The sequence below is a fragment of the Protopterus annectens genome, chromosome 12.part0 (genome assembly GCF_019279795.1).
Source record: "Protopterus annectens isolate FY-2018-M chromosome 12.part0, PAN1.0, whole genome shotgun sequence".
In the NCBI taxonomy this organism is placed as follows: domain Eukaryota; kingdom Metazoa; phylum Chordata; order Ceratodontiformes; family Protopteridae; genus Protopterus; species Protopterus annectens.
The window spans coordinates 1,526,089,641-1,526,116,237 of record NC_056746.1 but is presented as its reverse complement, the minus strand read 5'-3'; the positions used below and the strand labels follow the sequence as shown (position 1 = coordinate 1,526,116,237).

At 41.2% G+C, this 26,597-nt stretch overlaps 1 protein-coding gene across 3 annotated transcripts in view; it reads right to left on the bottom strand.

The window, feature by feature from the left end:
• The window catches only part of MFSD11 (major facilitator superfamily domain containing 11), a 2,028,489-nt gene that overhangs the window by 1,525,897 nt on the left and 475,995 nt on the right, over window positions 1-26,597 (bottom strand). For all 3 annotated transcript variants that reach the window (XM_044090491.1, XM_044090492.1, XM_044090493.1), the window contains exon 4: window positions 4,409-4,516. In XM_044090491.1, coding sequence (XP_043946426.1) covers window positions 4,409-4,516 — 108 coding nt within the window. The remainder of the gene's footprint in view (window positions 1-4,408; window positions 4,517-26,597) is intronic.

The following is a 26,597-nucleotide window of genomic DNA, read 5'->3' as shown; positions in this document are numbered from 1 at the left end:
GCAGAGGCATGATTTGGATAGGTGGGACGTGAGCAGTGTTTTAAATATTTGGGGGTTAGCAGTGGTTCGTATTGATAGGGGGGGGTCACACGTTCCATACCCTGGAGATACTATTGAAGTACAGAGAGTCTCCATGGTAGTTGTTGGTCTTAATTACCTGTAGAAGGAGCTTATCAGAAGATCCAAGTTCTCTTGTGTTCAATAAAAACAAAATTCCCCCAAAGCTGTGGTGAACTGTCTCAAAAAAGGAAAAATGAAAAACAAAGACAGTAGGTTCACCTAAAATGGCTTCTTTAAATCCAATGAAATCCACAAGCAGATGTTAGTCCAAAACTCAATCTCTGTTTAATAAAACAAACAAACAAAATAAAAATAACAAAGTCAGATAAAAGTCCCTTAATATCCACACGATAAGCGCTTTCGATAAAAATCTTCTTCAGATCGTAATGCAAAAGTGGGACTGACATTCATTTTAAATAGTATGCCTCTATGTAACCATCCAATCCGTATACACAAAGAAATTACTTTCAACCAATCCATTATGGCATTGCTCCACCCTATTTGCATATAAGGATCCAGACACTTCTGTTTCCTGCCTTTTTGAGTACAAATCATTATATGCAAATCAAGTTGCACACTCATCCAATCAGAAGTACCAAGCAAGTAAACAGTAATAAGTTGTCATGCCTGTTTACTTCCAAGTATCTTGAAAGCTCTTCCCTTCGTAAAAAATTCTCAAAGAGATTAAATTCCTTGATAAACCATTCAAACGTCATGCACAAAATGGAAACTTGAAACCAATCCATTGGAATTTTGTTCCACCTCATTATATGCAAATGAAGTGAAAGAGAGTTTTTTTTTTTCATGAAGTTCAGGAAAGGAGGGACAGTACAGTTGTGTACACTTACCATAAATGTAGATGTTCAAGTGTATTCAGTCATTACATTTGAGTAATCTGCTGGCAGGTTGCCCTCAGTCGGCCTGATTAACAAAGTCTTGGGTCCTGCGTCAGTTGCTGTCCCTTCTTCCATGACGTCAGGTTCTCAGGGGTATAAAACATGCAGCCAATGCCATTACATCAGTCCCACAAATTTCATAAATTTACATGGCTTCTCCCAGTTAATAAAATATCCAACTCGAGTAGATAAAGACAAATAGACACTCAATTTTAGGTTGGACCTTATCCAACAAACCCACCAGCAGTGGTCTGGAGGATGCGTAAACAGTCTCAGGCTCAATGGGTCCAGGGAGAACTGGGACTTAGAAGGAGATGGACTGATATGAGAGACTGTCAGCTCAGACCACCAAAGAACTACAGGATCAGACTTGGGTAACAAAGCCAGATCCAGAGAATGCTTCCTATATCATTCCAACGCCAATTTTTCTTTGTGTTTCAGTTTCTCCTTCCCTTTTTTTCTTTCTTTAACTTTCGCTCTCACTCTCTGTCTTTTTCCCTGCCCTTTTGTTTTTCTTTTTGTTTCTTGTCCTTGTTCACTGGGGAGGAGGCTGTGGAAAAAGTAGAAGGCAATGCAGACCCTGTTTGTGGAGGGGGAAGACACATGACAATGAGTTTCTGACATGAATGGCTGTCTCTTGCCCACTGAGGATACCCCCAACAGCCACAAAGGACATGGCTAACCCTGGTCCATACTGGCTACAGGTGCTACACCAGAGGGATCCAGGATAAAAGATGAGTGGTCTGAGGAACAAGCTATGGTCACAAATGACTCACCGACCTGCAGCTGAGGCAAATTGTTAGTCTACTTTGGTGGCAAAGGCTTTGTTTAACCTTTTTCTTTTTGTGGCTGGAAGAAGGCCTGGCCATGTAGTTTGTTCCATGGTCAAACTGAAAATGGTGCCTCTTTCCTGGGAAAATAAGCAGTACGAGTCACTTTTTTTCACACAAAAACATAGCAAAAAGCACTTTAAAACATTAAACACTTTGTCAGCCCTCAAAAGTAAAACAATTTCTCCACAGAAAAAAATGTTTTTCAATTACTTTAAACAACGTTTAAAACGGAAATGAAAAAAGCGTATTTCCATTTAAAAGTACAGTTAAGTCTCCTGACAGTCTGTTAAAGCACAGACTCAATGTGGCATTTTTATCTTGAAGTAGCACTGTGAGTGTTTTGCTGTGTACCTGCAGTAATTTTGAAATTTGTTTTTTCTATAGACAGTGTGACTGTTTTATTTGTTTATTGGTTGCTTTTTAATGGTCAATGAGATGCCACAGGAGATGTTTGAGGGAAACTGTTCAACCATTGATAACAATATGAACAGTATGTAATATGCTCCGTTGACTGGGGAACTTAAAGCTTTTGATACAACAGCTAACCCAAGTTTTAGGAAATGTGTCAAAGCTGTCAGCAACACCGAACTGAGATGAAAGATAATCAGCAAGTGAATAGCCAGCAGGCTAAAGAAAGTGAGGTTAGATGTTGCAGTAGTGAATGCACCCTGTGGACAAGTAAGCAACTAAATGGGAACAGAGGTTTGAACAGTCCATTATGTCAACAGAAATGCAAGCCAGTGTGAAACAGAATTTCAAGTTTAAGCTTTCATCTGGGTAACTTAAGTTAATGAAATATAAATCATTACAGCTTGACAACCTTTTCTTCAGGTAAAGTATTAACAGAAACCAGTTACCAAAGGTTGAGATTATGGAGATTCCTAAACAGGATGGTAGAAGGCTCTTAGCTTCTCAACAAGAATTGACTGAGTTTTTAATTTACAGGGCTGTGCCTTTATGAAAATTCTAGATAAGGATAATATTAGACAAACAGAGAAAATGAAGAAAGAAACAGAAACAAGTACTAAGTCAATTACAACAGACCTCTTGTTTGAAAAAAGTTGTAAGAATACTTATGTAGACATGTTTAATAATATCAATTACAAATGCCATGACATTAAAACCAGGAAGGACAAAAAATTGGTGCGTAATGTTTTGAATTACAAGTATAAGTGTATTTAACCAGTGCAACATAAGAGTTTAGATAATAAGGACTATGGCAACAATCTTCAGAGTGGTATCGACAATGGCTATAATGTGATTGAGAGGAAGACCCTTTAGGAAGAGAGGCTGTGAGGAGATCAGCGAGATTTCAACAATGGGTATGATGCAGTGGACAAACAATGAGTCAGCAAAAACAGCAAGGCTCGAGATGGGTCCCTTACAAAAAAAAAAAACAATTCTGCAACAAAGAGGTCAAGGGCAAAGATAGAACAACAAGTAAAGGTAATGTAAACATTTTGAAATGCGATAACTCCAAGTGAATAATTTTAGTAATTATGAAAAATAAAGCCGAAAACTAGGGGTCTTAAAACTTTGTTGATGAGCTCAGTCACAATAATTCTCAAAAATCATGAAAACCAGGTAGTGTTCCAAAGCAACAAGCCTTTATTCGTCACAGACAAGCAATCCTCAATAACAAAAAGCAAAAATATTTTACAGTGTTAAACAGATCAGCTTATATAGACTTAACACCTACATGTGGAAAATATATGAATTGATTACATTTTAAACCAGCCTATTCAAGGCATATATAAACAGTGCCAAAAAAGTGCATTTTAGAACACCAAGTACCCAACCCCACATACTACTACTGATTATGTCAAACTAAATCCTAGTTAAGAAAAACACTACCTATCCATTTGCAGCCCACATTCCCACATCAAGTATTAACAAAAACATTACATACATATAAAAATACTAAAATCGGTTTCAGCTAATGCAACAAAGCCTTCATCAGGTATGTGACAAGAACTAAAATCATATACATAGGCAGATAAGTAAAAAGATGTTAACTAGACTGATATAAGAAAAAACACAGCTATCTAACCATAAACATTATCCAACTAGAACACTATAAATATATGTCTAATCATATCGAATATGGATTAGTGTGTATAAAAACTAAGTTATTTACGCTAAAAAAAAAAGTCAGAAAAAATTATTTCACAAAAAAAAAATTTACAGCTCAGAATAAATGTCAGTACTTTGCAGTTAAAAAAAAGAAAAAAAAAAAAAGAAAAACCTGTCATGACAGTTTTCATGTTTACAGGTCCAAAAACATGTTTATTCAATGAAAACCTGTAGAAAAACCACACAAAAATAGTGAATGAAGTAAACTAGCAATCTATAAAAGTGGGAATGACCATGCACCAGTATGCTAAATTGGGGAATTATACACATTTTTTCATGCCACTATTACCATGAAGTGTTGGTATAATTCTCCCATTTAGCATAAATATGATGCTGAAAAGTGGATAAGCAAGTGTTAACTGTACTGACTAAAACAACATAAAAGAATACAAATGTTCAAGCAACCCTTCTGCAAGCAGTTCAGCCGTAACTGATCACAGATGAAATTACATCTTCACATTTAGAAAACGAGGAATAGTTGCTTACCTGTAGAATAGCCCACTGATGAACAAAGAAAGCCGTGCTCCTAATACTGCTACCACTGAAGGTGCAAAGATGTTTGAGGCAGAAAACACACCATAGATTATGGCCAAGCTGCAGAACATAAGATTATTTTAACTGGTGAAACTGACATTTTTAATTTTAACAAAATGACTTTAAAGGGTTTGACAGACTAAACACCTTTTGGTTACCGCAAAATATGATGCACAACTTATTTAACAATTCCCTGATTAATCAAATCCAACATAAGAGATCATGTGGATGTTGATAATAATTACTAATTTGCATATCATACAGTACAGAGGATTTCATTTTCAAATATACGCTTAGAAAAGCAACCAAAATCGTGAGTTAAAGAGAAAAATGAAAAAAGGCATGCCTCAGTAATCCTCTCTATCTCGCCTACTTCCTTGGAAACTGCAATCAGGTTTCAGAACTTTGTGTGTTTATCATATTTTTGTGTGTTTGATCAAATATTTTAGTGTGCACTTTTGACAAATGAGGCAGTGAAATGCCAACTGAATATGACAGAATTATGTGCAACATATAGCTGCACTGTGTACTGTTGACAAAGAACTCCATTACAAAATAAATCCTCACATCTGGGCTTACTTCAGATTTAAAATAGCTCCAGCAAGTCTTTACTACTAATCTCCTCCCTCAGCTGGGGCAAGCGGTAGCACAGCAATTGCTTTAAGAAAGGTCTTAAGTCTAAAATGAGCAGATGATGACCACCATCTCCAAATCTTTACGACGACAGAAATCCATCCAGCGCTATAGCCAGGAATTCACAAACTGTACACACTCAGAAGCCGTACTGCACACCTCCTCATAAAAGATATTGGTCATGCCAGAGCACTACATTACAGTTACATTCATACTGCACCCCTCCCCCCAACTAAAATGCAGACGCCTTAAGTCAGCATTGCAGCACATCACAATTTTGGTAACATCATAGAGACTGCCTTTTGGTTACGGTGCTCCCCTGCAATAAGTCACTGTACAACCACAACACTTCACTCACAAGGCAGCACTGTGGCAAGTCCCAGTGTGCCAATGATGGCATTCTCTATCACATCATGGCAGCCAATCCCAGCATTCAAACCCACCAGTGCTAGTGTTCAACACAAAGCATGTGATACATCATGGCAAATAGTCCCACAGATCCAGTCTCACACATAACAACATGAAGCACAAGCAAGCCCCTGTGAAACAATATGGGAGGTGGTCCACAAAGTGACATTCATCCTTTATAATCAGAAAAGCTAGGCTAGAGCTTACAATATATTCGAACACTCTACCATGGCCAGAGTAACAACATTAATGTATTGAAGTTCACCACAATGAGCACATCTGAATCCAAGGACTTAAAGTATGTGATGAGTCTTCAAAATTTCAAATGCATAATTTCTGGTCTCCATGGAGCCTCAGCTGTCCTCTCTTTTATTTACATCACTGAATCTTACTCCCATCTAAAAAATAGAATAAAATAGCTGTCCCAATCAGCAACAAACATATCACAGAACATAAAAATAAACTATCTTGGTGAAATGCCAGCAGTAATTAGCTATATTAATAAGAAAATTCTAATCAAGGCCCATTAAAAATCAAAATCTACCCACATTAAAGAACCTGTCAAAAAGCTCAACAAAAATGTGAAAGTTGCCATAACGAAGATCATAACAGAACTTAAATTATCTGAGGCCACGGATGATAACACTTCTTTAATTACATGAGATAATTAATAATTAAGGACTAACACTCAGCAATGCCTTGAAATAATTTTTAAAGGTATTACCTACTATAATCGCGAAAGTTTGATAATATACTTTTAGACAAATTTTTTCCAAATTTATAGCAGAAATTAAAGCATAGTTAGGGTTGGGTGGGATGGAGGCTGTCCTGGCTGCAAGCTATTTTCACCACTTTTGAAGATGTGCCAACTGGTCCGTGTGATGCAATCACTTTTTTTCAGTGGCAGGGCATGAGAAAGTACAGTTTTGTACCTACCATAAATGTAGATGTCCGATAGGTATGCATCTGCAGTCATCACATATGGGTTGTCCTGCCTCAGGCAGCCCCTCGGTCGGCCGGATTCCAAAGTTTGGGTCCGGCGTCGGCTGATGTCGCCCCTTCCCCGACGTCAAAGCGCCTGGGGTATAAAAGCGTCAGCCGATGCCATCTTCCTCAGTGTTTCTTGCCCCAGATGCCAGGTGCCCTCAAAGGAAGGCTAAATTTGGATAAATGCAATAAATTCCAAACATGCACAGAAATATATATATATATATATATATATATATATATATATATATATATATATATGCAACAAATACACCATAATAGATAACCCCAGCTAGCTATGAGAGGGAAAAGTACCCAATAAATACCAAAGAGGGGAAGGAGGGAGGGTAAACCTGACTGCAGATGCATACCTATCGGACATCTACATTTATGGTAGGTACAAAACTGTACTATGTCCTTCAAGGATGCATCTGCAGTCATCACATATGGGTAGAATACCATAGCCAATCTGGGGGTGGAGGATCTATGTAAAGGATGGTGTAGCTAAAATGCCCTGCAGGACTGTCGTAGCAAAGCCTGCTCTGGATCTGGAATATAAAGGTAAATTGTAATGCTTGGAAAATGTATGCATGGAGCTCTATGTAGCAGCTTCTAAAATGTCCTTGGTAGCCACCCCTCTTAAGAAGGCTGTGGAGGTGGCTGTGGCTCTGGTGGAATGAGGTCTAATGTTAGCTGGCACAGTTTTTCCATGGAAGGAATAACAGAAACGAATGCAATTCCCTATCCATTTTGAAATTGTCTGTTTGGAAATTGCTTTTCCTTGTGCACCAGCAGCATATGCTATCAACAACTGGTCAGTTTTTCTGTAGCTTTTCGTTCTGTCCAAGTAGTAGCGCAACTGTCTGTGTATGTCCAGGGTGTGCAGAAGTTTCTCCCCTTTGTTTTGTGGATTTGGAAAGAAGATAGGCAGGTGAATAGATTGGTTTAATGAGACCCTGGATACCACCTTTGGCATAAATGAAGGATTGGTTCTCAATGAGACTCTGTCCTGATGAAAAATAAGAAATGGCTGTACCGCCATGAGGGCCTGTAACTCAGATACTCTTCTTGCTGAGGTTATAGCCAGAAGGAAGGCGGTCTTCCAAGACAGGAACTGTAGTTCTGCAGATGCTGCTGGTTCAAAGGGAGGCAGAGTTAGTTTTTCCAACACGAAGTTAAGGTCCCAAGTAGGCACTGGAGGTTTCCTTGGAGGATTGATGTTTTTAATTCCTCTTAGAAACTGTCTTGGGAGAGGATGAGAAAAAACAGGTGGATCAGTATTGTACTCTGCTGAAATTGCCGAAGCATGAATTTTAATGGAAGAGTAAGACAGGCCATTGTGGAGCATTTCTGCCAAGTATTCCAGGATATGTGGCATGTTCATCACTGTCACATCTAGGCCCTTTGTGGTGTTCCAAATGTGAAATCTTTTCCATTTTGCTGAATATGCCTTTCTTGTGGAAGGCCTGTGAGCTTCCATGATGATATCCTTCACTCTCTTGGATAGCTTATCCTGAGGAGGAGTCAAGGTATTTTCCAGGCTGTTAGTCGCAAGGTTTTCAGGTTGGAATGCAGAGTTTTGTAATTGTGCTGTGTCAGGAGAAGTGGCCACTGAGGAAGAGGCCATGGTTTCGTGTGTGACATGCTCTTTAACAGTGGGTACTAGTGCTGTCTTGGCCAGTCCGGAGCTATCAGAATCACTTTTGGCTGCTCTGTCCTGATAGTAAGACCTTGGTCATTAATGGAAGAGGTGGAAATGCATAAACTGTTAGGGTTCTCCAGCTGAAAGATAGGGCGTCCACTTTCCATGCTTGTGGGTGGTATGTCCTTGAGCATAATTTCTTCAGCTGATGATTGTGGGGGGAGGCAAAAAGATCTATGTCTGACCTTCCCCATAATTGTGTTATCTGTAGGAAGATGTCTGGGTGCAACATCCATTCGTGTGCATCCATGATATTTCTGCTTAAGCTGTCCGCCAGTATATTGTCTTTTCCTGGCACAAACTGGGATTGCAGGTCTATATTGAGTTTCAAGGAAAGTTCCCATAGAGTCATTGCCAGTCTGCAAAGAGGGTAGGAATGGGTGCCTCCTTGCTTATGTACCACATAACTGTGGTGTTGTCTGTCCTTATTAGCAGGTGGCCTTGATGCAGAAAGAGTTTGAAGGCTTCAACTGCATGCATCACTGCCAGCATTTCCTTTTGGTTTATGTGCATGTGTAGCTCCTTTTGTGACCATAGTCCTTGAATACATCTGCCCTCCATGTGTGCTCCCCAACCGTGGTCTGAAGCGTCCATTGTAATAGTTTGGCTGGCTATTGGCTTGCTGAAGGGCAGACCCCTGTTTGATTGGCTTGCTTGAGCCCACCACAGAAATTCCTTTTGGAGACATGGAATGAGTGGGATCAAAGTTTCTAAGCTGTGGCTGTGCTGAGTCCATAAACTCCTTAGGTACCATTGTAATTTCCTCATATGCAGCCTTGCTTGGGGAATGAGAAGAATGCAAGATGCCATGTAACCCAGGGCCTGCAGGATTTTCCTTGCAGTCAGCTGAGTTTGTCTTGTCAGATTCTTGAAATAATCCGGTAGTTGTCTTTGTTTTTCTTCTGTGAGAAAAGCCATTTGGGTGGTTGTGTCTAAATCCGCACCCAGAAAAGTTATTCTTTGGGATGGAACAAGTCTTGATTTGTGAAAGTTGACTGTATATCCCAATGCCTGCAGTAGGTGGATGGCATAAGTCTGCTTGTATAAGGCAGTCGTCCAGATATTGGTATATTTGAATCCCCTGAAGTCTGCAGTGTGCAATTACTGATGCCAGGCATTTCGTGAATACTCTGGGCGCAGTAGATAAGCCAAAGGGCAATGCTGAGAATTGATAATGCTCTGAGCCTGCAAGAAATCTGAGGTGTCTTCTGCAACTTTGTCTGATAGGGACATGCAGGTATGCCTCCTTGTGGTCTAGAGTCACCAGCCAAGACCCCTTGCCCAGCATGGGAAGGAGTTGCTGTAGAGTCAGCATTTTGAATTTTGGCACAATGAGATAAGTATTCAGTGCGGACAAGTCGAGAATAGGCCTCCATTGATTTTCTTTTCTTGGAACAAGGAATAGTCTGGAATAAAATCCTTGGCCTTGTTCTGAAAGAGGAACCTTTTCTATAGCTTTCATTTGCATTAAGTTGGAGATTTGTTTCAAAGCCTCTGCCCTTTGATTTGGTGGCAGGTCTGGCATGCCTTTTCTTTTGGCAATGTGTGAAAATGGAACCTGTATCCTCTGTCTATTATTTGCAGTGTCCATTTGTCTCTTGTAATAGTGTGCCAATTGTCCGAGAATAAAGAAAGCTTTCCGCCCAAAGGTGCTTCTAATTGAGCCCTGGTTGGCGGAGTCAAAGCAAAGTCATTGAGTCTGTCCTTGTGCAGCAGTTGTAGGCCCTGCACTACCTCTCTGGTTGGGAGGCTGCCATTGACGCCCTCTGTAGGAGCCTCTAGCTTGCCCTCTACCTCTGGCACGCCTGTTCTTGCCTCTCTGAAATCTTTCTGTGTCCGGAAAGGACCAATTCTTGGCAGGCCAATTTCTGCTGAATCTTGGTGGTTGGACTTGTAGAAAATCTTTAACTGTTTGTACAGATTTTGCCTTTTCCTCAACCTTCTTTAAGACCTCCTGAGCAGTGGAGCCAAATAACTTTTGCTTTTCCAGGGGAGCATCCAGAAGCCTAGTTTTAACATGGTCTGGCAGAAATTGTTCCTTCAGCCAAGCATGCCTACGTATGACTGCACCTGTCATAGCTGACCTACATGAAGCTTCCAATGCATCATAACCACATTGTAAGAAATGGTTACTAACCTGCTGGGAGTTATGTACCAGATCCTGTAGTGATTTGCGATCTAGGGGTTCAGGAGAAGACAGTTTCTTATGCAATTCATCTAACAAATACTATTGGTACTGTATCATATGAAATTGACAATTTAATGCCCTCATAGAAAGAGTAGCAGAAGTATACACTTTTTTACCCCATCTCTCTAAAGCCCTGGACTCCCTTTCAGAAGGGAGTGGATTTTTAGAGGTGGCAGCTGCAACCCCTTTAGGGCCCTGGGAAATAGTTTCTGGATCAGCAGAGTGGGCCTTGTAAAGAAAATGATGCGAGTCCGGGACCCTGTAGTACCTATAGGGTTTAAAGGGGCCGGGGGAAGAGTGTCAGGGGTTATGCTAGACTCAGAGTACACATCATCAATGACATTCAAAACAGGAGGAATAGCCAAAGGTCTATGCTGAGGTAAATGCAGAAAAGTTCTTAATCTTTTCCTGGAATCAGAAAATTCCTGGCCCTGCCATTTGAAATGCTCTCTCATAGTGTGAAGGGTCTCACCGAAGGATAGCTCTTCAGGAGGGGAGGCCGAGGGGATGGATTCCTCTGCATCAGAATCCTCATAGGCCGAAAAAGCCTCCTCCTGGTAGTCCGAGAGAGAGCAGAGCCATCAGAGGCCTCCTCTGAGGAGTGAGGGATCAGAGGGCTCAACCCTGGGCCTTTTGTCTAGAGGAGGTTGAGAGCCCCTGTCTGGATGAGGTTGAGATCCCCTAATCAAGGAAATAAGATCCTCTGCTAAAGTAAGAATCTGTGAACTTGTAGAGGGTCCCTGAGGAATAACCCTGGGAGGCATAGCTTTTGTATGTTTAGCAACTTTAGCCCTGGCGAATGCCTTTATGGACATGGATGCAGGAGGCCTAGCTGCACCACGTGCTGGAGTAGTTTTGTCTAGAGGAATGGTGTCGGAAGTTTCCAAGACACCAGTTTCTGAAGGGGATTCAATAACCGACTCAGCAGGGGCCTCCGGGGCCGAGGTTGTCGGTTGAGTGGTTTCGGGTGTCGGAAGTACCAAGGACTCGGTTTCAGCCGAGACAGAGACACTCGCGGTAGGCCTGGCCATGGTTTCAGCCGAAACCGCGGCCCACGTGTGTCGGTCCTTGTCCTTCCGTTTCTTTATCAAATGTGAAGTTGGAGTCTCCGACAGAATTTTGTATGAAAAACTAGCCCCAAAAAATTCCTCTGCGAACTCCGCCCGACGTCTAAGGGTGCGTCGGTTGAAGGAAGCACAGGCTGAACAGGCCGAGACGTCGTGGTCTGGGCCTAGGCAGGGGAGGCAGTAACAGTGGAAATCCTTATGAGGTATTTGTTTCCCACAAGTTAAACAATTATTAACTTTATCTGACATCGGCTGAGGCAAGAAAGAGTCCCCAACGGGGTACTTAGCTTTTGAAGTCTTCGGTAGATGAATTACAGGAGCTGGCCGACCGGCACTTGCAAACTGCTTCTGCTTCGGGCACCACACGGCAAGAAAGACTGGGGAAGATGGCATCGGCTGACGCTTTTATACCCCAGGCGCTCTGACGTCGGGGAAGGGGCGACGTCAGCTGACACCGGACCCAGACTTTGGAATCTGGCCGACCAAAGGGCTGCCTGAGGCAGGACAACCCATATGTGATGACTGCAGATGCATCCTTGAAGGACATCAGTATCTGCAGTCATTACTGAGGAGAAACATAACAGCTCTTTGGCTTGAAGACTGATCTTCATCTCTGCAGCTCTGAGGGAGGCTGCCTATAGGGGGGCTGTCCAGGGTGCCAATTGACCTAGCTACAAGCTCTGCCAAAAAAAAAAAAAAAAGTCACTCCCTCCATCCAAGATTATATTACGTGTCCTGACTACAGCCATCTCTATGCATAGCTCTCAACCAATCAGGGACAAATCTCTACAGAATCAGGGACAAATCCAGGAAAAATCTGGGACAATCAGGGACACTTTTAAAATATTAGTTCTATTAACTTAAGGCACTAACGGAATTACAGTATGTGAATTAATATACATTTCTTGGAGTAAAATAATTCTTCAGCTCTTAATTATTGTCATTATTTATTAAGCGTAATTCACCACTTTTGTTCAAAAGGCACCAGTGCTAAAGGGGATTAAGAGGGACAGAACTAAAATTTGTATCAAAATCAGGGGCATCCCTGAAAATCAGAGACAGTTAAGAGGCATGTCTCTATGGGTCCTGCTGATTTACCTTGTAGACTAATGGTAAACAACGCCCTCTCTCAACCTCCTCCTAAAACTGTTCAGCTTAAGCACAGAGTAAGTGCTTGAGGTATGAAAAATGGCCGTCATTATGACAATCCATACAGTGAGCTCCATCTTAGATCTCAGTAAGTACACGTCCATCAGCCTAACAAGCTGAATTTGCAAAGCCATGCAATACATTGTATCTGATTTTATAGCTCTGACAAAGAATCTTAATGATGTAAACTTGTAAAAATATGGTTCGTCAAAAGAAAGTCAAGTCACTTAACTTAATAAACTTCTTTGAGAAAATCAGTGAAGTTGTAGACAGCAGACATGCAGTTCATATAACGTACATGGTTCTGGACAAGATCTTTGACATTACTGTCCATGCTAGAACAACAAACTGAGAATACCTAAAATAGACTCTTGTGTTATAAGATGGGTAGAAAATTGGCTGACAGAACCCATGTAGTTAAAATAGCAGGTGCCACCTCAAGAAGCAAAAAGGCATTCCTCAGGGCTCAATACTACGAGCCCTGCTGCTCAGTATATGCATATTACTCCTCCAAACCATTAACTCAGACATATGGCTAACTAAACAAGACAATGACTGCAAGCTGGGTATTGTCATTCACTCATCAGCTGATATGACACTACTACAGCAAGGGCCAGTCATACAATTCAATGGTGCATTAGAAATGGACAACTTAAATGCAAAATGTCTAACATTGTCACTTTTAGCTCACATTACAGACAACATCCCAGTACAGTATATGCTCATTAGAGTTCTCAGCGCATTAACAGACAACTCAATCTTTTGACTGTCACGTTGCAAGAGCAGTCAGGAAATCCTGCTGTCTAGCCCAATTAATAAGTAAAGATATCTCACTGAATTCAAAAGAAGTTTTCATTCCTCTGTACTCTGTCCTCAAACTAATTATGAAATATAATGTCCCTTTAGGTATGCATCTAGTCAAACACATCACACAGCTAGAAAGACCCAAGAGGTTCCTAACTAACAAGATCGCCGGACTAAAGACCTTCAGTCTGGTATAGACTCTAGTGCAGTGATTTCTGTCCAGCATTTTGTGCTATTAATGATACACCCTCCGTGATCCCCTGCACCTCTGCAAAACAAATGGCACCACAAACACTCAAATAAGCCATGCTGAAAGGATAACTATTACTTGGTGCTTTCCCACATCTGGGATAGTATTCTGTTACATAAAGAGAGTGACACCCTTGCTTCCTTTATGGCAAACCTTCACACTTGGATTGGCAACCATAAATGCATCCCCATCCTGACTTGTTTACCTCTCCTGGGGGCAGAGGGCACACTATGAGAGTGAGTAATGATAAGGATTTATTCTGACTTTCAAAACCTATCAATCTATAAAAGTGTGTAGTGGCTAGCAACTTGATTAAAGAAATCTGTCGTTAACAAATTATCCAGCTAACCTCAAGACACATCAAGATAAACTACGTGATTCAAAATCAGTACACAACTTATTGCTTTGATTCCGTCCTAATGTCTCCCCTTCCATTCCCCTTTTATTTCCATCTTTTTATTACGTATTTCAACCAAAATATGCAGTCCCTACCTTTTCATTTATACCTATCTTATCTGTACCCATGCCTAAAATAGTATGTTGAATTGAAAATAAATTAAATATAAATGTGCCGGCACAGTGTGGATAGGCAGTTGTTGTTTGTAACAACTTTGTAATACTGCACAGTCATTTATAAATCACATGAGAATAATACCAGATCACTGTTAGCTGTTTAAAAAAATTGTACTCTTCTTCGATAATACATATGTATGGGCATGCATTGTAGTGCAATTATAAAATATCTACGGCTGTTTCATGCAATTTACATATAGCTAATTTTAGAATTAAGCAATCACATAGAAATATTTTTAAACAATCAGAACGTCAAAATAATGTGCTGCTAGAAATTCACAACATTTATAATTGTCACACATATCAAAAGGTGTGCAGGAACACTACTACTATCACTGTAACATGTAGTACTTGAGATATAAGATAAAGTATATGGTACAACATTCTAAAAGGATTACAAATATGAAATTAAACTGCTTCACATAACTCTGATTTATTGATTTTGTATATAAAATAACACTTAACTGCATGATTTTTTTATATTAGGTGGTTATTTGCAAACTGAACATATTGTCAGATTTCCACTAAGATACATTTTCTCTGCCACAGCACATGGTTCAGCATAACTGTTTAGCTATGCAAGGTTGTAAAGCTTGAGGGTAGCTACACATACAAGCGCATGCACAAACACTTGCCCACTCTTACATTGGCACTCATGTAAAACAAAGTCAGGATTTCACCCTTTTCTGACCAATGCCCATGCATCCATCAAATTCCTATAGCAACCCTTGTGAACAGCCACATCCATCCACAGCATTTACAAGGTAAATGGAGAAAGGAAATGGACTACCAGGGGTTTCTTCCTTATCACCAGTCATTGAAAGCTTCTCTGCTTATGGTAGCCAGTGCAGGTTTTTATCAGGGTAAGTGGACCTACAGGAGTAAGTGTCTATAAACATTGCTGGAAAAGAAGGGAAGAACATTTCAGGTAGAAGGGGAATAGTATTAGTAGTGACAGCAGTAGCAGTAATAAAAGTAGCAATAGTATTATTAATAGTTTTAGTAGTAGTAGCAGTAGTACTCATACTAGTAGTACCAGTTACAGCAGCAGCAAGAGGAGGAGGAGGAGGAATAGTAGTATTGCAAACCATAGTATGAGAAGTACTACTATTTGTAGTAGTACTGTTAGTTCTAGCTGTAATAGTAATATTCTCCAGAATGATTTTGGTAGCAGTAGGAAGAAGAAGAAACAGAAGAAAGAAACTTGTTGCAGAAAAGAGGAAAATCCCAGAATGCAAAAAACTCCCTTACCAGCCTCAGCAAGAAGCTGAGATCCCTCATAAAATCCTCATAAAATCCTCCAAAGCTAGTTACGAAAATAAAATTGCCAAAAATTCCAAAGACAACCACAAGGCATTCTATAGTTATGTCAAGAATCTAAATGGCAATACTCAGAGATGCTCTGAGCTACAACAGAATGGCATTAAATATACTGATCCCAAGGATACTGCCAATATCCTGGCAGATCGATTTAGTGCAAACATCACCCCCCTCTCACCCCCTAAATGGCCCATCTAAATACCTAAAGATTGCCAAATTCCGGTAATCACAGCCACACAGGTAGAAACCACACTCTCCAAAGCTAAGACTACAGCATCCATGGGACCAGATGACATCCCGGGCTGTGTACTACATTAACTACAAAATGAACTGGCACCTAAGTGTCTTGTTTAATCATAGCCTCACCTCAGGCTTCGTGCCCACTGAGTGGCGCACAGCTACAGTTATCCCACTCCACAAGGGGGGATCCACCTTGGATCCCAGGAACTACTGTCCCATCAGTCTGACAAGCCTGATCTGCAAAGGCATGGAACGCATTATCATGGAACTTATAAACAAAGACATTGGGAACCTTCAAACACTGGACCCCACCCAGTTTGGGTTCATGAAGGGCCGATCTTGTCTCCTGAACCTGATTGACTTCTTCGAATCTGTCTCCAGAGCTGTGGATGAGGGTAAGGTGGTCCACACAGCCTATCTGGACCTTGCTAAGGCCTTCAACACCATCCCCCACTCTGGAATCATAGATAAACTTACTAAGCTTGGTATATATCCCTACGTCACTCAATGGGTTGCCAACTGGCTTACTGACAGAACCCAGACTGTAAAAGTAGCCAACTCCAAATCCAGCACCTGACAAGTGGAGTACCTCAGGGTTTAGTCCTGGGACCACTCTTGTTTGGCATCTACTTTTCTGAAGTACAGGGCAACACTAAGGGACTCTGGCTAACAAAGTTTGCAGATGACTGCAAACTGGAAGCCATTATTGAATCCCCAAATGATGTGGATATTCTACAAAAGGGCCTTACAGAAACAGATGCTTGGTGCCAGAACCATGGGCTCAAGCTTAATGCCAAGAAATGTATAATTATCCCCTTTGGGAAAAATCTGATGAAGCGTGCATGAAGCACGCGAAAGCGCTCATCTTTTGGTTTTTTTAATAAAGCTGATTTATATCCAAAGTTGGACTATTCGTGGTGTATCCTGCAGTTTATTATCTACCATTGTGCTACCCTGTTGTGTTGCTGTTGGATACTTAGGAAGGTTTGCGATATTTAATTCCATTTTACCCTTTGGGAAAAAACAAGTACCCATGAATTACCACATAGGTGGCAATACACTAAACACCAAAAGTGTGATGAGGGACTTAGGGACACAGGTGGACAATGGTCTCACCTTCAATAACCACATCGCCACAACAGTCAGGAAATCCTTCTATGTGGCACACCTCATCACTAAGGGCTTTTCATTCTGAAAAAAGAAGGTCATTGTCCCACTGTACTCATCCCTCATTAGACCCATTATAGAGTACAATGCCCCGTTTGGTATGTACTTCACAAGACATCTGCAACAGCTGGAAAGGCCACAGAAATACCTCACTAAAAGAATCACAGGCCTAAAGCAGATGCCCTATACTGACCGTCTAAAATAACTCCAGCTATACTCTGTGGCATATCGTCTACTCAGAGGCAATCTCTGCTTAACATACAAGGCCATGTCAAACCCTGAGCTGTTGGACATGCTCCACTTAAAGAAATCCTAATCCCTCAGAGCCACACACTCCAGGGATCTAAACCTTGTCATCACAATGAACAAAACATGCTGGAGGGATAGGTTCCTGACCCAGAGACTCCCTATACTCTGGAATAGACTGCCCATACATATCAAGCAGAGCGCCTCCTTGGCGCTCTTCAAAAGGAACCTTGACGATTGGATGGAAGACAAGAAATTCACGCCGGGGATCACGTCAATCACCCAGCTAGACAGGGGTCCATGGAAGTAAATATTGCAGGAAGAAATATCAAGGGAATTGTTATGGCTAGGCTTGTATAGGCCCTAGGGCCAATAGCCTAGTACCAAACTATGAATTTATAGTAGTAACATCACAAGTAGTAGCACTGCCCAGAATGATCTTGTACACAAGAAACTAGCCAGCAAGTGACAGACATTCTGTAATATGGTGAAAGGTATGAAGATATCTGAACTGCATGGATGACTTCCTTCCTCAGAATCTATCACTGCATTCACTCCTCTCTTCAAAATTTCAAACTCCACTCATACTTCCTTTCTTCTAAACCCCATACTTACTAATTTTTCTCCCCACTTTTTGCCTTTCATCTCCACACTCTCCTATACTACCCCTCAACTTGTTTCCAGCTAAATATTTTCTTCCCAACTACTCCCCTCTCATCCATTTTCCCTAAAATCCAGAATGCTGCTTGCCTACGTATATCATACCCTGATTGTAATATTCTTACCCTTCTTTCAAAAATACAATCTGTAAATGTTTTTTCTTCATTTTTGTAAATCTGCTTTTCCCTAAATGTCCATTAGTAACCATGTTAGCAGCTGTGTTAGTTTTATCATTATAAAGGTCACTTTTACATAGATACTTACAGGTTATTACCATGTATATCTACTGTTCTATTTAATTCCCAGGCTGGCCTGAAAATGGTCCACTTAGATCAGAGTTCTACCCAGATAACTTTAAACGGAGAAAGAAGCAAGTGTCAAGTACTTTAAATAATTGTACTAGTCTTTTAGAAGACTCCTACGTACAGCAATGTGAAATGAAGGTCACTCAATGAGCTCCTGTAAGAGTTGGACACATACATCATATATATTTTCCTCTCCAACCTTCCATCCATTTTCTAAACCACTTATGCAGTCTTGGTTCTCAGTGGTATCAGTGGCAGCAAGCTGAACAGGCTATATCAGACCTCCCTAGCACCAACAGTCTCCAACTCATGGGGGTTTCCTACATCATCTAAGGCAAACAGGGCAATATAATCTTTCTACAGATTCCTGGGTCTGATCCAGGCCTCAACCCATTAGTGTGTGCCTGAATTACCAATATCACTCATGGAAAGCACCAGAAGAATCATTGTAAGGTGCCCAAACCATATCAACTGATTCCTCTCAACCAAAAGGAGCAGTCTTTATACTCTGAGAACCTCTCAGACTGTCAAGGTTCTTCACGATATCACACAAAGAGAGCCCAGGTACCCTCTTACTCTACACAATTACTGTTGTTTGTAGCCATGATTTCACCCTTTTGCTCACTAACCACAGCATATGATCATAGCTGAAGAAAGCTATTAAGACTGACAAGTTAACGGGTCTTAATCCTATAACTTGATTCTCACTTAACCACCACAACTCAGTGCAACAACTCACTACTAGAAGTGTGACCTCAACTTAGCACTCCTGACACTGAAAAATAAACAAAGATTAAGAAAACACAGTGAATTCCAAAACTCACTGAAAACACATTTAAAGCAGTTTTGCAGTGTAGACTTCACCCTAAACCCTTCCTGCAGTGAGTGTCTGGGTAACCAACACCTTGCTATTCACATTTACTAACTCCAAGATTAATACATCTCAGAGAAAGAGCAATACAACAAGATAATGAAACTTCAGACTTTGCACATTAGCATCAACAGCTGCTATTTCAGTTCTGCTCTACCGAATACTGAACTATGCTTTCATATGGTAGCAGTGTCCGAGTCCAACATTACATAACTAAGGTCAAATAAAAAATAAACATTCAAAAGTAACTGCTTTATTTTTATTGCCTTACATTAAGACTTGTGCAGTTTACACCTTGAGGATACATTTTCTCTTGTAGCCAATTTTAAGTTCTGCACATGCATCAAATCATTAACTTGCACTCATCTGAGAGTTTTGTGTCCTTCCACTTGTCCTCTCTTAACCAGCAATTCCCCAGTCAGCCCTCCTATAACTAGCTTAATGCCTACCTATCTCGACCTACTAACTCCTCCCTCTTGAAGAAATTTTGCTATTCAACACACTCCCTACACAAAAACAAGCAACTTTTGCTTAAACAGCTCTTCAATTCCTAGAATCTATCCTCTTTAAAATAATCACACACCTTAGAGGTCACACCTCTTTCAACATTACCCAACTTCAATACTAATTACTCTGATCCTAACTTCTAATACTTTACCCAGCTATGCTGTTGCGTCTCATCTCTCTCTCTATACTTCAACTATATTATCTTCTTACCATGATACCATTCCTAATCTATCTACATTTGACCATTCTACATCTTCAAAAGACTGCAATAATCTTCCCAACTTCTCTTCCACCTCATCTAATCTCTACAAAACAACTTTTAATCACTTGAACCTTCCAAAAGATCTGCACTTCAGCACTCCTAACCTTCTTTCAATACAACATCTCCTCAAAAAATGTAACTTGTTTCTCCATTTAGTACACTCACACCATCAAATACCATGTCTTATAAGTAGTTATTATTCACTCAAGCCTTGGGCTCAATCCACACCAGATTATTCACCAATACTTCCTCTCTCAATCCCTAACTCATCTTCAGAAAGGTTTTCAAACCTACACCTTAAGCCTTAATATTTAAAGCAAATGTAATAAAATCACTCAACTACATGCTTCTATGCATCAACATAAAACTTATATCCTCCTTACTAACAGAAATACAACTAAAACCAACAGACTCCAATAATCAAATACTTTCACCTGGTTACAGCATCCCCTGACATGACTGCCTTTGTAAGTATCAAGGTGGATTTGCCATTTTTAACTAACTAACTACATATTAGCCCATACAAAAAAAAACTCAAAAATTAGAGAACACAGAACTTCTAGTTTAGGTTAATTCAAGTGTGTGGGTGTGGTGGTCAGTTTGGGACATTTGTTCCTATTAGGAGGCTAGAACTTCAATATTTGAAGATGTACATAGTTTTATGTGTTATGAGGGATTTTTTTGAGGGCTTTCAATAAAACAAAAAATTTTGCAAGATGTGACACAGGCTCAAATGGATATGACAATAAACAATGATACAGAAGTTCAACTTGCCAGTGTATGCATGTAACACAAAAGCTGGAACTAAACATTTGACAAAATAGGTACTGTATATAAAAGGTGGGAATACTACCTTTTTAATACAGTAATGCCTTTAAATGCCAATGGTCTCACAGATAATTACAAAGAAAGAAAGAATAGTGAACTATATTAAAAAAAATGTAGAGTGCAAATAGCTATGTTACAAGAGACACACTTGGAAAGAACTGAACATGTGAATTTGATAAAGAAAGGTTTCCAGAACGGTTAATCAGTGGAAAATATGGGACAAAGGAAAAAGAAGAGTACTTACATTAATTGCAAGAGGAGCTCCAACAGTGCTAGAAAAGGATAAAAAAGATAATAACTACAGATTTGTAGTGCTAAAGGGCTACTGGTAAGGAAGGATTATACTGGCATGTACTTATATTCCACCTAAAAATGCTGTAATGGAGCTTAAGAAAATTCTAGGAGAAATAATCAGTTTTCAGCAAGGAAAGTACAGTTGTGTGCACTTACCATAAATGTAGATGTTAGAGTGTATTAACTGTTGCAGTCATTACATTTTGGTAATCCTGCTGGCAGGTTGCCTTCAGTCGGCCTGAATTCCAAAGTCTTGGGTCCCGAGTCGGCTGCTGTCGCCTCTTCCCTGATGTCAGGTCGTCAGGGGGTATAAAAGATGCAGCCAACGCCATTTTCTTTAGTTTTTCTTGCCCCAGATGTCAGGTGCCCCCTAAAAGGGTAGCCAAAAATAATATATATATATACATATATATATATATATATATATATATATATATAAATACAAGCACCAATATAAACTTTGCCTTCATCTACAAGCAAATACACCACATAGGTTGTATAAATCAGAGAAGGAAAGATGGGTTCCATCAGAAGAAAGGGGGGGGTGGCGGGTGGGTAACCTGGACTGCAGTGAATACACTCGAACATCTACATTTATGGTAAGTGTACACAACCATGCTATGTTCTTTGTGTTTCACTGTTGCAGTCATTACATTTGGGTAGAGTCCCAAAGCTAAGGTTGGGAGGCTGGAGCGAAACAGCATTAGGAGCGGCTATGAGGCCCTGCAAAACTGCAGTGGCAAAGCCTGCCCTGGATTTAGAGTAGAATGGCAGATGATAGTGCTTTGTAAAGGTGTGCACTGAACTCCAAGTAGCAGCCTCTAAAATGTCCTTGGTAGGTACTCCCCTGAGAAAGGCTGCTGAAGTGGCTGCAGCTCTGGCTGAGTGTGGCCTAATGCTCTTCGGTACTGGCTTGCCATGGTGTATGTAGCAGAAATGAATGCAGTGGCCTTTCCACTTTGAAATAGTCTGCTTTGAGATAGCCTTTCCTTGTGATCCTGCAGCATATGCCACTAGTAATTGCTCTGTCTTTCTGAAAACTTTGGTTCTGTCCAAGTAGAATCTAAGCTGTCTGTGTACGTCCAAAGAATGCAGAATTCTCTCCCCCTTGTTCTGTGGATTTGGGTAAAAGGTTGGCAGGTGAATAGTTTGGTTGAGAGCCACACTGGACACTACCTTAGGCATAAATGTTGGGTTTGTCCTCAGAGAGACAATGTCTGGATAAAAAATGATAAAAGGTTCCACAGTCATGAGTGCCTGTAGCTCTGAAACTCATCTTGCAGAAGTTATTTCTAGGAGCAGAGCTGTTTTCCAAGATAAAAACTTTATATCAGCAGTAGCCGCTGGCTCAGAAGGAGGCAGGGTGAGTTTTTCCAAGACATAGTTGATGTCCCATGCAGGCATTGGTGATCTCCTCGGAGGTCTTAAATTTTTGGCTCCTCTGAGGTACTGCTTTAATAAGGGATGAGAAAAGATTGGTGGCTCTACATTGTAATGAGCCGAAATGGCAGAGGCATGAATTTTAATAGATGAAAAAGATAGGCCTTTGTCCAGCATCTCAGTTAAATATTGCAAAATCTGAGGAATATTTGGCACAGCTGTATCAGTTCCTTGTGCCTGGTTCCAAGCACAATGGAATCTCTGACATTTTCCAGCATAAGATTTTCTAGTATTAGGCCTTCTGGCTTCCAAAATGACATCCATCACAGCTTTACTGAGAGGAGTGTTTTGTATGACTACATTATTCGCCATGCTGTCAGGTTTAACGTTCTGAGTTGGCTGTCTAGGATCTGACTGTTCTGCTGGGACAATAGCTGAGGTATTTGAGGTAAGGTCCAAGCTCCTTAGTATTGGATACCAGTACTGGCAGGGCCAGTCTGGGACAATCAGTATCATCCTTGGCTTTGCCTGTCTGACCTTTAGGAGTACGTTGGAGAGGAGAGTCAGAGGTGGAAATGCATATACTGATAGGTCTTTCCAGCTGAAAGATAGGGTGTCCACTTTCCATGCTTGTCTGTGATAATTCCTTGTGCAGAATCTTTTTAGTTGGTAGCTGTGAGGGGAGGCAAATAGATCTATGTCCAGGCATCCCCATTTTCTTGTTATCATGCTGAAGACTTGTGGGTCCAGGTGCCACTCGTGGGGATCCATGAGGTTTCTGCTTAGTTCGCCTGCCAGAGTATTTTTCCTTCCTGGCAGGAATTGTGCCTGCAGATCTACTTGGTAAGTCAATGCTGTGTCCCTCAAAGTCATGGCTAGTCTGCAAAGGGGGTAGGAATGTGCGCCCCCATGCTTGTTTATATACCACATGACCGTGGTGTTGTCTGTCTTTATCAGTAGTTGTCCTGGATGAAGTAGGTCCTTGAAGGTTGTTAGGGCATTTTGAACTGCTAGCATCTCTTTTTGATTGATATGTAGATGCATTTGGTTTGAGGTCCATCTGCCCTGAATGCATCTTCCTGCCATGTGGGCCCTCCAGGCATAATCTGATGCATTCGTTGTTAGTGTCTGCCTGGCTGGGGGTAAAGTGAATGGCTGTCCCTTGTTTTGGTGACAAGCCTTTGCCCACCATCGAAACTCCTGTTGCAGGCAGGGAATGAGAGTAATCATAGTTTCCAGGGTGTGGCAATGTTGAGTCCAAACACATTTTAGGTACCATTGAAGTTTCCTCATATGCAGTCTTGCATATGGACTTAGTAGGATGCAGGATGCCATGAAGCCAAAAGCCTGCAGAATTTTTCTTGCAGATAACTGGGCCTTTGTTGCCAACATTTTGAAATAGGTAGTCAGTTCCCTTTGTTTGTCTGGCGTGAGATAAGCCATCTGGGCAGTTGTATTTAAGCTTGCACCCAGGAAAATTATCTCTTGAGAGGGTACTAGCTTTGATTTCTTTTCGTTGACTGTGTACCCTAGGCATGTTAGCAGTCTTTTCACAAATGCCAGATGCTGTAGAAGAATGTCCTTGTTCTCTGCTTGAATTAGACAGTTGTCCAAGTAAGGATATATTTGTATTCCTCTGTCTGCAGGATGCAATTATTGGTGCCAGGCATTTTGTAAAGACCCTGGGCGCAGTAGATAAGCCAAAGGGCAGCGCAGAGAATTGGTAATGCATTGAGCCCACCTTGAATCTGAGGTATTTTCTGCATATTTGTCTGATTGGGACATGCAGATATGCCACTTTTAGGTCTAAAGTCACAAGCCAAGCGTTCTTGCCTAGCATGGGCAGAAGCTGCTGCAAAGACATCTTGAATTTTGGTATAACCAGGAATGTGTTTAAAATAGATAGGTCCAGTATTGGCCTCAAGGCCTTGTCCTTTCTGGGTACCAAGAACAGTCGAGTAAAATCCCTGTCCCTGCTCTTTCTCTGGTACTTGCTGAATGGCCACAGTTAAACTCTTGATGAAACTGCAAAAAAATATCTCCAAAAACACACTTAAATGCCAAAATTTAATAAGTAAAGCTTTCGGGCTCACCACAGCTATGTACTGATGAAGGGTGGTGAGTCCGAAAGCTTTACTTGTTGAATGGCCCCCATGTCCATGAGGGATGAGACTTGTTTTTATGCCTCTGCCCATTGATTTTTTGGCAGATCTGGCCAGCCGTTTGCCTTTGGCAGGGTATGGAAATGGAACTTGTAGCCTTGGGACACGATATTTAGGACCCATTTGTCCTGGGTTATAATGTGCCAATTTTGTGATAAAAGTGCTAATTTTCCCCTTAAGGGTGCTGCTAGGGGATAAGTACTTGGTGCAGGCAGGGGGAAGTCATTGGAACTGTTTCCTGTATGGTTGAGATTCGTCTTCTCCAACTTTGGAGGTAGAAGCCCCCCATTGCTTTGAGCGGTATGAACCTTGCGCCTGGGATCTGCCTCTAGGGTGTCTGGATCTGCCCCTTTGAGGTCTGTATGACACAGGAAAGGATCAATTCTTTGTTGGCCAGTGTCTACTAAACCTAGGTGGCTGTACTTGTAAAAAATCTTTGACTGTTTGCATAGATTTAGCTTTGTCCTCCATTTTCTTTAACACCTCTTCTGCCTTAACACCAAACAAAGTATCATGCTGTAAAGGTGCATCTAATAATTTAACTAACATGATCAGGCAGATTTTGTTCCTTTAACCAAGCATGCCTCCTAATTACAGAACCTGTAACTGCGGCCCTGCAGGAGGCCTCTAAAGAATCAAACCCACATTGCAAAGTATGCTTTCCAACTTGTTCAGCTGCATGCAATAAACCCAGCATTTCATTGTTTTCTGCACATTCAGAGTTTAACAACATTTTCTGTTTAAGCAATGCATTGACGTGTTGCTGATATTTGAGCATATGAAACTGACAGTTTAAAGCCCTTATAGCCAATGTAGCAGATGTATAAACCTTTTTTCCCCATCTATCCAGTGCCCTAGAATCTCTGTCAGAGGGGGTAGGGTTTTTTGCAGTGGAAGCCTTAACTCCTTTGGGACCCTGATAAATAGTTTCTGGGTCTGCAGCAGGGATTTTAAAAAGGAATTTATGAGAGTCAGGAACCCTGCAACATCTGTCAGGCTCAACAGGAGCTGGAGGTAAGGAGTCAGGGGTAAGACTAGACTCCAAGAACACATCATCTACAATGTCTAACACAGGTGGGATAGCTAGTGGCTTGTGTTGAGATAGTAAAAGGAAATCCCTGAGCCTCTTTTTAGATTCTGAAAAATCTTGGCTCTCCCAGTGGAAATGCTCGCTCATGGTATGTAAGGTTTCCCAAAGGAATAGTCCTCTGGAGGAGAAGCTGAAGGAATAGATTCTTCAGCATCAGAATCCGCATAGGGGGGAAAAGAATATTTCTGATCAGAAGAGGGATCAGAAGAAATGGAAACCTGATCTGAAGATTCATAGTCAGTCTCTTGCCTAGGCCTCTTATCAGGAGGGGGATGGGAACCCCTGATCAAGGTAATCAAGTCTTTGGCCATTTTGAGCATCTGTTTCTTGGGCATAGAGGCCTGACCACGTGGTTCTTGAGTTTGTTTCTTTGCTTTGGAAGGTGCTTTAGTCTTTGCCTGTGAAGCTGAAGTCGGTTTGATGTAAAGATGTTTAGGTCTGAATACACCCTCAGAAGCCGGTGCCTGCTCAGAGGCTCCGGACCCATCTGAAGGGATAATATCTGAGGCACTAATACCTTGAGTTTCCAGCAGCATGACCGACTCCACGTGAGAGTCAGTAGCGGCTCTAAAGTAGCGGGCATTCGGGGCTGCGAAAGCGCCTCACCGAGAACCGGCGACTGGCTTAGGAGAAGCTTTGTCATCGGCTTTGGGCCTCAGTTTTCTATCTCTTTCCTTTTCTTTGTGTTTCTTGTGCACTCCGGTAGTCAGATGGCTGTCCGACGACATTTCAGGGTAATTAAACCGGCGTCCAAAATAGTTTAAAGCAAAATCATTCCGACGCTTAATAATGCGTTAGTTAAATCTAGCACAAAACCGACAACCAGAAATGTTATCAGGGCCTAGGCAAGGAATACAGTAAGAATGAAAATCCTTAGGAGGTATTTGCTTCCCACAAGAAATACAATTATTAACTTTTTCTGACATCGGTCTGGAGCAAGAAAAAAGTTTCCCCAACGGGGTACTTAGCTTTATTAAAGACTTCGGATCTGAAACTCGAACAGGAAAATCTCAGGAGTCGGCCGACCGGCACTTGTGAACTGCTTCTG